At 45.2% G+C, this 14,616-nt stretch overlaps 1 protein-coding gene across 1 annotated transcript in view; it reads left to right on the top strand.

Annotated features, from left to right (window-relative positions):
- The first annotated feature begins 496 nt into the window (after positions 1–496).
- Col22a1 (collagen type XXII alpha 1 chain) overlaps positions 497–14,616 on the top strand; it is a 286,090-nt gene continuing 271,970 nt past the window's right edge. The window contains exons 1-2 of the mRNA XM_027415259.2: positions 497–614; positions 2,669–3,235. Of these exons, the coding sequence (XP_027271060.2) occupies positions 497–614; positions 2,669–3,235 (685 nt within the window). The remainder of the gene's footprint in view (positions 615–2,668; positions 3,236–14,616) is intronic.

Raw genomic sequence — 14,616 nt, forward strand, 5'->3', positions numbered from 1 at the left:
GTTATTCACTGGACACTGCTTACGGTGGTCCTCAGCCATATGGAGGCCATGCCAGGGAGAAAAGCAATGTCTGGTTGAGTTCCTCCAAGGCTCTTGATAAGTGGAGTTTTGGCAGAGGGAACCTTCCCCATAGGAAGGTATTTGCAGAAAACTGCTTGAAAGTCCACAGCCACCATCTTGTGCCTGCTGTACTGGTGAGGTCGTGGTCAAACCTCATTACTCCTCTCTTCAGCTCCTTCTATGCCAGAGCATGGCTGTTTCTCGGGAGGGTGAACCAGGAAAGGAACAGACCATATCTCTTGGCTTTAGTCTTTAGAAGGTTTCACTGTTGGCTCTGGGGAGAGGTGAAGCTGCTGGCTGGAGATGGGCTGGTTCCTTCATGTGGGATCTTTCTGTTTCTCCTAGGCCTTCAGCTGTGGAATGCTTCTCAGGGCATATCTTTTTCCATACAGGAAATGCTCCACTAGATCCTGAAGCATCTCTCCCTGACCAAGATATGTCTGTTCCCAAGAACAGGAAAGCCATGGGTGTCCCCAGAGGGAGTCCTTCGGCCTGCATTCTGTGGATGCTACTGCTGTGGGGAGGGGACAGTGGCTGCCAGGCCCAACGTGCAGGTGGGACATTAAATCGGGGTAGAATAGTCAACATTGATGTGTGTGTGTGCAAAACAATCTGGCAGGTGCATCAGGTGTCTTCCAATTGATGTGTGTATAAATGCTTTCTGTTCAAATGGGGCCTGTGAGAGCAAAATAATGTGTGAGAGAATGTGAGAGTGTGCCGTATTGTGGGAGAGACTGTGAAAGGTTAGGCCCGTGTTTAAAAAGTACAAGTGAAAATGATTATGTGAAGAATTTGTAAGAGAATCTATGGAAACAGAAGGTTTTATGAGAGAGGGTGTATAATAAAGGGTTTGTATGTGTATGAGTGTGGTGTAGGTTTATGTGTGAAAGAGTGTTGTGTGAGAGAAGGATATGGAAGCAGGAATGTGAGAGAGGGTATGTGTGTGAGAGAAGGTGTCTGTGAGAGAGATGGTGTGTGCGAATTCACTTGAGAGAGAATGTATGAGAGAAGATGTGTGTGTGTGTGTGTGTGTGTGTGTGTGTAAGAGAGAGAGAGAGAGAGAGAGAGAGAGACAGACAGACAGACAGACAGACAGACAGTCAGAGACAGAGAGGAAATGTGTGTGTGAAGAGAGGTGAGGAGGATTGAGAGAGAGTTTGGCTCAATTCTTTATAAATTGTTGTTTGGATTTTGAAACCTGAAGGGAGATGTGGGTGTAGAGTAAAGCATTAGTTCAGGCAACACTGTGAAGTGTGTGTTTCTGGGATTGCTTTTTACTAATTTACAAATATAAAAGCAAAACATACAACCCATATAATAAAATTAATAGGTTTTTCATAGCTCTGCATGCCTCAGATTTCCTTAGGCATACCTGCAGAATTGTACACACACACACACACACACACACACACACACAGAGGCAAAAGCACAGAGAGACAAAAACAGAGGCACAGAGAGACAGAAATAGGTAGGGGTACAGGACTGGAGAGTCTCTCTCTCCCTCTAAGCACAGAACCCAAAATCCACTGGACTCTGTTGGGGAGCACATCCTCACTGGTGAGCTTATTCCCTTCTGCTCTCACTGTGAGGGCTCCTGTAGTGCACTGTGGGGACCCCCAATAAAGCATAGAAAACACCATTTCTCAACCTAACTCTGAGATGGATGGCTAGACCCTATGTTAAGGGCTTCTTTAAGGATAAAAACAATTATATTAATGCTTTATGTTGTTTACCCAAAAACATCATTTAGTTTATGCCAATTTTGTTTTTATAAAATATATGCAACATGATGCGTTATAGAACTTCTCTATATATGCATAGTTAATATACATAAGTATTATACATTTGATATAGTTTCTAATGGTAAAATACTCCTTGCAGTGGACTCTGCAGCCATGGAAATTCACATGAGCATGCTGGAAACTTGCTTTTTAGCATCCAGTTATGTGTGAGAAAGCAGACTTTAGACTGCCAGGTCTGGCACATTCCCAATACTCATATAAAAGCTGGGTGCATAGTGCAGGCACGGAGGTGGAGGGAGGCAGAAAGATTGAAGGGCTCGGTGGGCAGGCAGTAAGCTGAAACCCAGAAATCTCCAGGTTCATGAGAGGCCCTGCCTTGGAGGACTAAGAGAGCACCATAGAGGAGGACACCCAAAGTCTTCCTTTGGCCCTTGCACAGGTACTCTATGTACACAGACATGTATATACTACACACAGACACACAGACACACAGACACACACACACACAGACACACACACACACACACACACACATACAGAGAGACAGAGAGACAGAGAGAGACAAAGAGGGAGAGGGAGAGAGACAGAGAGACTAATAAAATGATAACACATTTTAACAAAAGATATCTTAACACTTAGTGGTGTCCCATGGACATAAAAGCACTTCAAATGTGGTGTCTGTCATACATCCTCATTTGGTCCTCACTGTAACTCTGTAAAGCCACACCCTGCTGTGGAATGTTAGTAAGAAGCAAAGCAGGCAGGTACCAGAGTCAAGTCTGAGGGGGAGGGGTCTGGAGGAAGGGAACTAAATTTCAAGGTTTCCTACCACCCATTCCTTCCCACCATTACTCTCTCCCATGCAGGCTGCAAAAGTGTGCAGTATGACCTGGTCTTCCTCTTGGACACCTCTTCCAGTGTGGGCAAGGAGGACTTTGAGAAGGTGCGCCAGTGGGTGGCCAACCTGGTAGACACCTTTGAGGTGGGCCCTGATCACACCCGTGTGGGGGTCGTGCGCTACAGTGACCGGCCCACTACAGCCTTTGAACTGGGCCGCTTCAGCTCCCGGGAGGAGGTGAAGGCAGCTGCTCGGCGCATCACCTACCATGGGGGCAACACAAACACAGGCGATGCACTGCGTTACATTATCAGCCGCAGCTTTTCTGTGCAGGCAGGTGGCCGGCCTGGAAACCGTGCCTTCAAGCAGGTGACCATCCTATTGACGGATGGCCGTAGCCAGGACCTGGTGCTGGATGCCGCAGCAGCCGCCCATGCATCAGGCATTCGCATTTTCGCAGTTGGTGTGGGCGCAGCACTGAAGGAGGAGCTGGACGAGATTGCTTCAGAACCCAAGTCCGCGCATGTCTTCCATGTTTCCGACTTCAACGCCATTGACAAGATCCGTGGCAAGCTGAGGCGTCGGCTTTGTGAAAGTGAGTGACCCTGATACCCCGTGGAGCTTTGTCTCCTTCCGAGGCCATTCCCACGGGTCACCTATACTGGCTCAGAAAATTCTGTGGGCAGAAACCGGCAGTGTGCCAAGCTCAGAGGAGGCATAGGAAGGCAAGAAGCAGAAGCAGGGCAGGCGAATCCACCATTCCCTAGGGTTAGCAAAGCAAGGAGCCCAGGAACAGCCAGCACCCAGCAGAGGCTGTCTGTCATCAAGCATATGTCTGGTGCCCCTTTCCTTAAGAAGAGGCAGTAGTGGGCAGACATAGAAAGAATTTGGGATTAAAGTGACCCTACTCCTTTTCATATCTGTTCTTCTGACCACCTAGAGCTCCTGAAGTTAGAGGCAGAACCTGGGTGATCTAACTATACTCAAGTTCACTGAGATGCATAGAGTTTGGGACTCAACAAGTGCTTGTTTAATTGGCTACCTTAATCTTTCTGTGTGATGTTTTTAATTTGTTAGCATCTTATAGTAAAGAGATTTTATATTTTTTATAGTTTAGAAGAATAAAATTTCCAAAGTTAAAAAATAAATAAGTTAGAGGTAGAGGCTGATGCATAGCAAGCTCTCCCAGAAAGTTACAATGAGTAATCAGGAAAGAAAGTGGTGGCAGGTTGACTTCCTGTATTCTGCCTGGTAGCACCAAATCATCTGTTTGCCCCAGGGGATGATGGCTGTATCCAGGATGACCTGTGTCTATTGTTTGCCAGGAATTTGTTGAGTGTGGCAGGTTATGGGGTTGAGTGTGGGAGAGCATGAGCATTGGACAACAGCAGATACAAAGACACTGGTTCCAGGACTGACCTTGAAGACTTACCTCTAGGGACTCCAGAGGGGTCATTTGGGGACAGCCCCCATCAGAATGGGAAGTGCAGAGAGATCCTCTCTTTTCTCAGCCTCTCTGTGGTTACCACCTCTCACCTTTTCATTGTGGTGATATTTGTCCTTCCATAGCAGTAGATTGCTGTGTGACTTGCTCCACCAGGCCCAGCAAGGGCTGTGTTTTGTGGCTGGTTTGGAGGAGGAGATGATAGGACTAGAGTTTCTGACTCTTGCTGATTACTGGAGGGGAATGAGAAGTCCTTGGATGGGAATCCCAGTGGATCCCCTGCCAGGAGTGCAATCAGCCTAGGGACAGTGGATAGGTCTTATAGTGGGATAGCTGGGTACAGTTTAGAGGGAATAGGTTCCCAAGGATGACTCTGGCCTGAAACTCAGTGAGGAAAATCATAGATTAGTACAGAAACTGGTGTGGGTCTAGATTTTCTGACCATAGCATGGGTATCTATCTGTGTTGTTTATTAGCCCACTGTTTAAGTGAAATGGGCACATATGGAGGATCTACATCTGTGGGGCCTTGTGCTGATTTCTGTACCAGTAGCCCCTGCAATAATGGATCTTATCTCCAAGTCAGTTAAGACACATGAGCTGAGCACAGACACATGAAGGCAGGCTGGGGCCTCATGTTGGGGGAGGCATTGCTGAGAGTGCAGGGTGGTGTGGGACTGACCAATGAAATGAGGTAGAATCTAGGGATGCTTTGATGCACCAGGCAACTAATAGCCCTGTGTATTGCAGTCACAGAGAACAGAGGGCTTGCTGACTTAGCCAGATTTTAGGAGTCTGAGTAAAGAGAATTCTGGAGTGAAGGTGAGGATACTGTAGGGCATTATTCAGGGCTTTGGCATGGTCAGATCTGTGCAGAGAGAGAAAGGCTGTGCCTTTACAAGACAGCTGGAGCCATGCAGAGAATGAGTTTGCCAGAAGTCAGCACTGATGTATATTCTGAGCCCTATGCCATTTCTAGAGACCTGTTTGTTTGTTTTCTTCTTCATGTTTGTCTGTGTCTGTGCATGTATGTGTAGGTGCACCCACCTGTGCATGTGGTGTGCAGAGGCTAGAGGAGAGTATCTGCTGGTTTCCTCTGTCACTCTGCCTGTTCCTTAGGCTTAATTTTTCTGGGCTAGGCTGGAAACCAAAAGACCCTGGTGGTGGTCCCCCAATCTGCCTCACGCATATCTGGGTTTACAGGTGTGTAGTAATATATTATTTATGATTTATTAAATCTTCCCTGAGGATTCAGAAAACAAAGTCAGCCACAAGCCATAGAAGAAAGGCACACATCTTTAATCCCAGCAGCTAGAAGCTAGGAGGTGGTGGTATACAATCTTAATCCTAGGACTCAAGATTTAGAGGTAGACAGATCTCTGTGAGCCCACGGCCACCTATGTCTACACAAGTCCTAAAGAAAAACAGCTCACACAAAAATGATATCAGCACCTGAAATCACATGCCTTTAATCCCAGCATTAGGGAAGTATATTAGACAGGAGCAAGAACTCAGTATCAGGCATTCATTCTCCAGACATATTGAGGACAGAAGCATTCATTGTGCAGCCACATTGAGAACAAGAATGCCCCAGCCCTGTTAGAGGTGAGAGCTCTCTGGCAGCTTGGCTGCTTTGCTTCTCTGATCTTCATCTTGAACCCCAATATATGCCCCTGGTCATTTATTTGTTGTGCATCACAGGTATTTGGTTCTTGGGTGCCAGGTGATCACTCTGGTCCTCGAGATTGCACAGCAAGTTCTCTTAACCATCAGGCTATCTCTCCAGCCCTAATATTTCCTTATAATGATGAAATTGTGATATTTCTATGGCACAGTTAATGAAGCTGACCCTATTCAAAGGAATATCCAAACTCTGGCAGTTGTTTCCAAGGTGCCTTACACAAATCTCTGAACAAGACCTACAGTAAACATCTGTTGGTGTGCTTCACCACTAGAAATAGGCCAAGTTGTGTTTTCTACCCACCTATTCTAGATCGCCTCTGTTCTAATGCATGCTTTGGTATTCACTTGGTAAAGTTATGCCTTTCCACTGCCCGTGATGGCACTTCTAGTTTCTGTCCTGCATATTTTGACCCTGTTCTTACAGCTTCTGTTTGGAGGTAGGAGGAGCATCCCTGCATTTCATGCAGGGGTGGCAGGATGAGGACCTAGTCTACCCTGAGGCCCAGGGTCCTCCAATACATCAGCCTGTATAGGGCACTCCACAAAGCATGCTAATTCTTGATCTGTGTTTCTGTAAAAAAAACTTTTAAATAGCTTTTGATGTTATAATTTCTCTTTCCTTTTCCTTGCTAAACCTCTGATAGTGTACCCCCTTACTCTGGTCCAAATTTATAGCCTCTTTTTCTTTTAAGTATTGTTGCATATATATGTATGTGTGTGTCTCTGTGTGTATATGTATGCATATATCCCTAAATATATAAATATAACCTGCTTAATCCATACTATATTACTTGTATGTGTTAGTACTTTAAAAGGTCAAAGGTCATGTGGCTTCATAGGCGTCTGTCTACAGAGTGATAACTGCCTGCTGTGAGGAGCTGAGATTGGGTTTGACTGAAGGCATTCCGGTGTTTGAAGAACAGTGGGATCTAAGGATGTATGTATGTATGTATGGATGGATGGATGAAGGCTAAGCAGAGGTGTGTACCTGCAAACACTCAGCTATTTCCTGGACTGTAGCTAAAAAGAGCAGAAAAGAAGTCCCTTACTCCTTTCTGTCCTAGCTGCTCTCTCCCTTGGCCTGGCCTTGTGGACATCAGTCACGCAAAGACTCCAGGTGATGTCATCACTAGTCACTGCCCTCTTGGCCTGGGAGTGGGGTGCAGGGTTGAGTGAATGCATGTGGGCAGAGAGGATGCCAACACAAGCCTATCATTGCTCTGTAGAGCTTTGTGGCCTGCAGACTTTAAAGAGCAGGATGTTTCCTGGGCCAGGCGTTTGGTCTAGTTCCACCAGGGCAGGCCACATGACTGTTCATGGTCCTGGAAGGCTAAATGGCTGCAGGACCAGGTGGGATAGAAACTCCAGCTACAAAATAGGCTGGATATTTAAGTCTTAAATTAAACGGTCTTGTTTAATATTTGGGAGTAATTACTAGCTCTTCTTCTTCAAGGAAGAAGGTTTTATACCAATGGGAAGCTGTGGTGAGTAGAAGGCATCAGGAGAAGGGGATACAGATGCAACTTAGTCCAGAACAACACATGCTTATTGGGATACCCTCAGGAAAACCATATGACCCTCCATAGCCAGAATTCTCCAAATGCCTAAGAAGAAGTGACATTTAAGTTAACGCTTAACCACCCATGGAGAAATCATTTTTGTAAACACAGCTGTGAGATGAGGAGGTTCTGGTCTTGTCTTTTTTCTTTTTTCTTTTCTTTTCTTTTTTTTTTTTTTTTTGGTTTTTCGAGACAGGGTTTCTCTGTGTAGATTGGAGCCTATCCTGGCACTTGCTCTGGAGACCAGGCTGGCCTTGAACTCACAGAGATCCGCCTGCCTCTGCCTCCCAGGTGCTGGGATTAAAGGCGTGCACCACCAACGCCCTGCCGGTTCTGGTCTCTTCTGGAGACAATTGAAACAAAATCCCCTTACAATCTGCTCAAGTATAAACAAAGCAAAACAAAATTTTAAAAAGCTAACAATAACATTGGAAATATCTGGGAAGATCAAATCAAAGCACATCACAGAATCCAAACATCAGAAATAGCCTCTGCAGCTGGAAGATGTCTGTGAGTGACATTGCAACCTGAAGTGGATGGGAACTGTTCTGATCAGGAACTGCATTTGGCTAATGATGTGAATGGAAGTGATGCTGAATGGAGATGATGCTGAATGGGGTGATGCTGAATGGGGTGATGCTGAATGGTTATGGTACTGATGTACTGATGTTGGTGATTTGAATGGTGATAGTTTTGATGTTTGTGATGCAGAATGGGGTGATACTGAATGGAGATGATGCTGAATGGAGGCAATGTTGATGTTGGGGAAGCTGAATGGGGGTTTGGTTGCTTTCAAAATCCGTGTTCTCCCATTTCAGCCAGTATAGCTACTGAAGGGAATAAGGGTAGCCTAGAGAACCAGAAGGCTTGCAAGGCTGCCTGTAGTGCTGGGTCTTACTGTCCCCTTGACTTTAGGCACATCCAAGGGAGTGCCCCCATCTCAAGAGTACCAACTACCTATTCTCTGTGTTCTGGGTAAGGTTCCCAGGGGACCCAGTCTTGGTGTCAGCTTCCTGAAGTGTGTGGGGTAGAGGCTGTGGACAGGCTTACCCCAGAGCCTTGGCTGTAATTAAGAGTTCTTTCTACTCTGGTGGACTCTGTGGTGGCCACAGAACAATCTTTATATAGCTTATCTCCTGTGTGAATGGGTCTCTGGAATGCAAGTCTGCGTCTGTGGAAGAAGCCTCCACCTATTTCTATTCTGAGCATAGTCTGTGCTGGCCCTCTCTTCTCTGCCCCTGCAGACAAAGGGCAGTTCTGGTCCTTGTTTTTCTTGTTGAGCTGAGATGCTGCTGTGTGTTTGGAGAAGGGAGGCTTTATCTTTGCTTCCATGTTCCTCTAATCCTCATGATTCATGGGCATCCCCACTACTCCTTTTTTGACCTTTTATCTCATTTTCATTCCCAATGCAACTTTGATCACTGGATATCCCTTTTGCCAATATGACTAGTTGTGGGATGGTAGAGGTTTGTGAGGAGCAGAATAAGTCTGTTACTTAAGTGTGTATCTGGGATCCTCATTGGAGGTGCCCTATTCTGCATTTGGATTGGTGTGTGACAGTGCTGTCTACTTCACTCCCTGAGGTCTGTATATGAATGTAACACCCATTTTCCATCCAGTTTACTGACACCGAGAGGTCCTACACCAAGCACACACCACATATATGTCACATAAACATCACACACTTCACACCTCATTTATAATCCTCACGCTCCACACCTGCACACACACACACACACACACACACACACACACACACACACACACACACACACACACACACACCTTATACTCCCCATACACATCTCAAACATATAAACTGCACAACTGGGAACATACATGTGACCACAGAGAGACTCACCCATCTCTTCTCCCTGGGTGGATCCAGAGGCTGAAGAGCAATGGGTGGCAACCCATCTGTGGGTTTATAGTGCCACGTTGGGCCTGAGGCTTGGCACTGAGGACCACATGGCCCACAAGAGGCAGCTGGTCCAGGCCCAACTCTCCCTGAAGGTCACTGTGAGTTCCTTTCAGGGAAGCTTGTCATGGCTTTGCTGCCCATTGGAAATGGTAATCTAGTTAATTAACTCTGATTGTGGGTCATGGAATTTTATTAGGAAATGACTGAAATGGAAGAAAAACAAAAAGCCACCCTGAATTTGGTGTTAATGAATTAGCTTTTAATATACATGCTTAAGAAAGACTTACCCTGGCTCTGCCTAGCCACAACCAAGCCTGCCAACTCTGTCCTTGGCCAACTGTTGTCTCTGACCATACAGTGGGCATGCTCTGCTCTCCAGTTATTGCTAAGTTAGCGTGAGAAGCTCTGTCTCATTTTCCAGAACAAAGGCACCTCCTCTGGTATCCAGAATGTACCCATCCTCTCTCCTTTCATTCTATATGACCATTTATTTTGCTTTTGGCTCTTTCTTTGCTGGTTCGACCATCTCATGATAAACTCAAACATGCTTATGAATTTGTTATTGCAGGCTGTTTTATTTTTTTAAAGTTTTACATTTATTTATTTAGTGTGGGAGATCAAGTAGAGGTCAGCGGGCAACTTGTAAGAGTCCGATTTCTTCTACTATGCCCATCTTAGGTTTTGAACTCGGGTAATTGTGCTTGGCAGAAAGCACCTTTGCTTGGCAAGCCATCCGGCCCTCCTGCAAATTGCTTCTTAGCCAGGGTCAAAATGTATGGTCCAGTGTTAAGCAGACACAAAGGAATGTGCTGGCCAAACCACAGTACCTAGAACTGGTCTCTGTGCTGTTTTCCTAGATCCCTTCCCTTTCTGTGACCTAAGTAACCTCCTTCTGCCTTGTTGCTCAAGATGATGTCACATACTCCACCTTATAGAGGTGAGTTCATGCCAGGAGGTACTTGGCATTCTGGTGGCCATGAACAGGAGCTCTAAGTAATACATTAATACATATATGTGAGTAAATAATAAGTAGTTGGTTATCTGTGACCAAGTCTCAAGTCTAGTGAACTCATGATCAAGCCTAGTACATTTTACTGTTTCAACTTTTATCATCCTTGTCATCACCATCACCATCATCATCATTAACAACATCATTTTTTTTATTTATTTATTAGTTCTAGTTAGGGAACAAGCTTGTTTCACATGTAAGTCCCTTCTCCCTCTCCCTCCCCTCACCCCCATCCCTCCTCCCCACCCCACCCCCCACCCCACCACTCCCCAGGCAGGGTAGGGCCCTCAACGGGGGCTCTGCAAAGTCCACCAAATCTTCCTGTGCTGGTCCTGGGCCCTTCCCCATGTGTCCAGGGCCAGAGTGTAACCCTTCATGTGCGATGGGCTCTCAAAGTCCCTTCTTGCATCACGGAAAAATACTAATCCACCACCAGAGGCTCCCTGGAGTGCAGAGGCCTCCTTATTGACATCCATGTTCAGGGGTCTGGATCAGTCTTGTACTGGCCTCTCAGACAGAATCTGGGGTCGATGTGCTCTCCCTTGTTCAGGCCAACTGTTCCTGTGGGTTTCTCCAACCTGGTACAGACCCCTTCGCTCTTCATTCCTCCCTCTCTTCAGCTAAATTCCCATTTCAGCTCAATGTATATCTGTGGATGTCTGTCCCTGCTTCTATCCATCAGCCACTGGATGAGGGCTCTAGGATGGCATAAAGAGAAGTCATCAATCTCATTTTAGGGGAAGGGTTTCTAGGCCATCCTCTCCACCATTGCCTGGATTGTCAGATTGTGTCATCCTTGTAGGTCTCTGGAGATCTCCCTGGTTCCAGATCTCTTCTCGGACCTATAGTGGCTCCCTCTGATATGGTATCTCTCATCCTGCTCTCTCTCCTCTATTCTTCCCCCAACTCAATATTTCTGCCCCTCCATTTCCTCTCCTCTACTCCTCTTCTCTTGCTCTTATTGTAGCAGCTCCCTCCCCCCTACCCTCATGCTCCCAATTAGTTCAGGAGTTCATGCCACTTCCATTCCTGGGGCCATTTATCCCTCAGAGTCCTTCATGTTTCCTAGTTTCTTTGGTGAGGAGGATTATAGGCTGGTCATCCTTTGCTCTATGTCTAAAATTCATATATTAGTGAGTGCATACCATGTTTGTCTTTTTGTGACTGGGTTACCTCACTCAGGATGGTTTCTTCTAGTTCCATCCATTTGTCGGCAAATTTCAAGATTCCATTGCTTTTTTTCTGCTGAGTAGTACTCCATTGTATAAATGTACCACATTTTCTCAATCCATTCTTCAGTTAAGGGGCATCTAGGTTGCTTCCAGGTTCTGGCTATTACAAACAATACTGCTATGAACATGGATGAACATATGTCCTTGTTGTATGAACATGCACTATTTGGGTATACACTCAAGAGAGGAATGGCTGGATCTTGAGGTAGACTGATTCCCATTTTTCTGAGCAACTGCCATACTGATTTCCAGAGTGGTCTTACAAGTTCACACTCCCACCAGCAATAGAGGAGTGTTCCTTTTTCTCCACATCTTCTCCAGCATAGATTGTCATTGGTATTTTTGATTTTAGCCATTCTGGCCGGTGTAAGATGGTATCTCAGAGTTGTTTTGAGTTGCATTTCTCTGATGGCCAATGATTTTGAGCACTTTCTTAAGTGTCTTTCAGCCATTTCAGATTCCTCTGTTGAGAATTCTCTATTTAGTTCTGCACCCCACTTTTTAATTTCATTGTTTGGTGTTTTGGTGGCTAGCTTCTTGAGCTCCTTATATATTTTGGAAATCAGTCCTCTGTCAGATGTGGGATCGGTGAAGATCTTTTCCCATTCTGTGGGTGGTCGTTTTGTCCTACTGACCGTTTCCTTTGCCTTGCAGAAGCTTCTCAGTTTCAGGAGGTCCCATTTATTAATTGCAGACCTCAATATCTGTGCTACTGGCCTAATTAATGTTCAGGAAGCGGTCTCCTGTGCCAATTTGTTCAAGGGTAATTCAACAACATCATTTTATTATTGCTGTTATCTCCTCCCAGAGGAATCCATAGAAACAATTTGTCCCTTAGCATCCCTTTCTCTGAAATTGAAATACTATGCATATATGATTGCATATGCTATATGTGTCTGCTTATGCCATCAGGCAATGCTGAGCCTTGCATAGCCACAAACCATTATATTTCAGATTGTCTTCCAACGTCAGCATTATACCATTGCCACATAGGCCTGGTATAATGCCAGCCTTCTGCAAATAGCTGATTAGGCAGGGGACTCTAGGAGAATGTGAAGGGGGTTTTGGGGTGGGTATCCCATTTCTCTTTTCTTTGGATCATGTGACTTTTTAGAATCAGGGTCAGCCAGTGGAGTAAGGCCTCAAATCCCATGCTAAATTCAAGCTTTTTTTTTTTAAATTATTTAGATGGATGGCCCTTTTGCAGCTTAGTTTTCTCTCTTCATTGAAGACAAAATAAGCACAGCATCATTACTGTCTCAGTCTCCTTATCTGCCAAATTGAGATAATGGATGCAAATTCAGTGGGTAGGGCTCAAGCTCCCTACTTTGGGAAAGGCACCAGGCAGAATCTGAAGATCTTTGTGAGTTCCAGAAAAGGAACTGGCCCACAAAGGGTGAAAAGGCCTTTCTTGGTCCACTCTGGTGGGCTGCCAGCAATCACCCTCAAGCCAGCCTTGGAAGGCATCCATATATAAATGTTTGATTTTTGGAATCCTGACATATCATCTCCATGTGTCACCTCTTGGCAGTTTGACTACTTTTCCTGAAACAGCAAGCTGGCTGTGGCGGAGACAATGTGGCCTGCAAAGCCCAAGGTGATGACTGCCCTCTCTTTGCAGACAGTGTGACGGAGAGTCTGCAGTCACTGCCTCCAGCTTCCGAGTGATCCTTGAAGGATGATTCTCCAGGCTTCTGTCCCTTTGGGGATTGAATGTGATATGTAGGTCTCATTGAAGGAGATCTTCTCTTTCGTTCTGTGTCTCAGTCAACATCATAATAGGTTAGCCACTCCATGTGCCAAGCACAGCTTCTTCTCTGCCTGTCAGTGCTTTGTGCTACCCATAGTTTCTAAACTATCCTCATACTTTCTTGTCTCACCTGGTCCCACAACCGTTTAGCCCCAAATAAACACACAGAGGCTCATATTAATTATAAACTGGCCAATGACTCAGGCTTCTTATTGGCTAGTTCTCTCTTAACTATTAACCCCTTTCTATTAAACTATGTATTGCCACAAGGCTGTGGCTTATGTCTAATGCTCCAGCATGTTATGCCTTTGAAGGCTACATGCTGTCTCCCTTGGGACTCTCTGTCTTCCTCTTCCCAGCTTTCCTAGCCTGGTAGCCCTGCCTATACTTCCTGCCTGGCTACTGACCAATCGGCATTTATTAACCAACCAACAAGAGAAATATATATTCACAGCATACCAAAGAACATCCCCATCACCTTCTTAGACCTCAGAATGCCTCTATGGTACTAGAATATGATGTGAGCCAAGATATTCACTTTGCTCGGTCTTGCCATACTCAGCTGCTGGGCCTATTTCAGTCCAGTCAATCTAGTGCTGGTGCTATCCTTGTAAAGTAGGCTGCATCCTCTCAGCTATGACAATCCCAGTTATCAGGGTCATGTTCAGGGAGAGCTGACTGATTATCAAACTGTGGTTTTAGTTTTGAGTTGATAAGGGTTAACTTATTATAAACATGGTACATTGACATTGCAATAAGAATTTATGCTTGAAAAGTATTCACACAGATTCTATATATAAATTAGGTTGGGTACATTAATACACAAGTGGGGAATTTTGCATTTCCCATGTCCCCAAACTAAATATGTGTAAGATACTGGAGCTTGGGTAGGAGAAGCCATTTCCAAAGGTTTAAAAAGGCAACAGGAAATTAAAATTTCTAGAGGTGAGGATGTAAGGGCTTGGCAAGGAGAAGCACCTTACAGAGGTCAACATAGGTACCAAGAGGCTAGAGGTTACTACTACTATGAACCAGAACCTTGGGGAGGAAGAGCCTTCCCCTGGAGACCACGAAGGCTCCAGGAACCTAGATGTTCTTTGCCTATTGTGAAAAATGATACTGCTCTAGATGGTAGTTTGAATAGTGATGAAGAATCAAGTGTGAATGGACAAAATGAGAAACGCATATTTTGGCAAGCTTCTATTAATGATAAAAGGCCTCAGTTAAAAGTAAAAATTAATAATAAAGTTATTTCTGGTTTAGTGGACACTGGGGCAGATGTAACTATTATTACTCAAAAGTCTTGGCCTCAAAAATGGCCTCTTAGAGAGGCAAATGTACAATTTTTAGGAATTGGAACTCTATCTAGAGTTCGACAG

This window comes from Cricetulus griseus, chromosome 4, assembly GCF_003668045.3.
Source record: "Cricetulus griseus strain 17A/GY chromosome 4, alternate assembly CriGri-PICRH-1.0, whole genome shotgun sequence".
NCBI classification, from domain to species: Eukaryota; Metazoa; Chordata; class Mammalia; order Rodentia; family Cricetidae; genus Cricetulus; species Cricetulus griseus.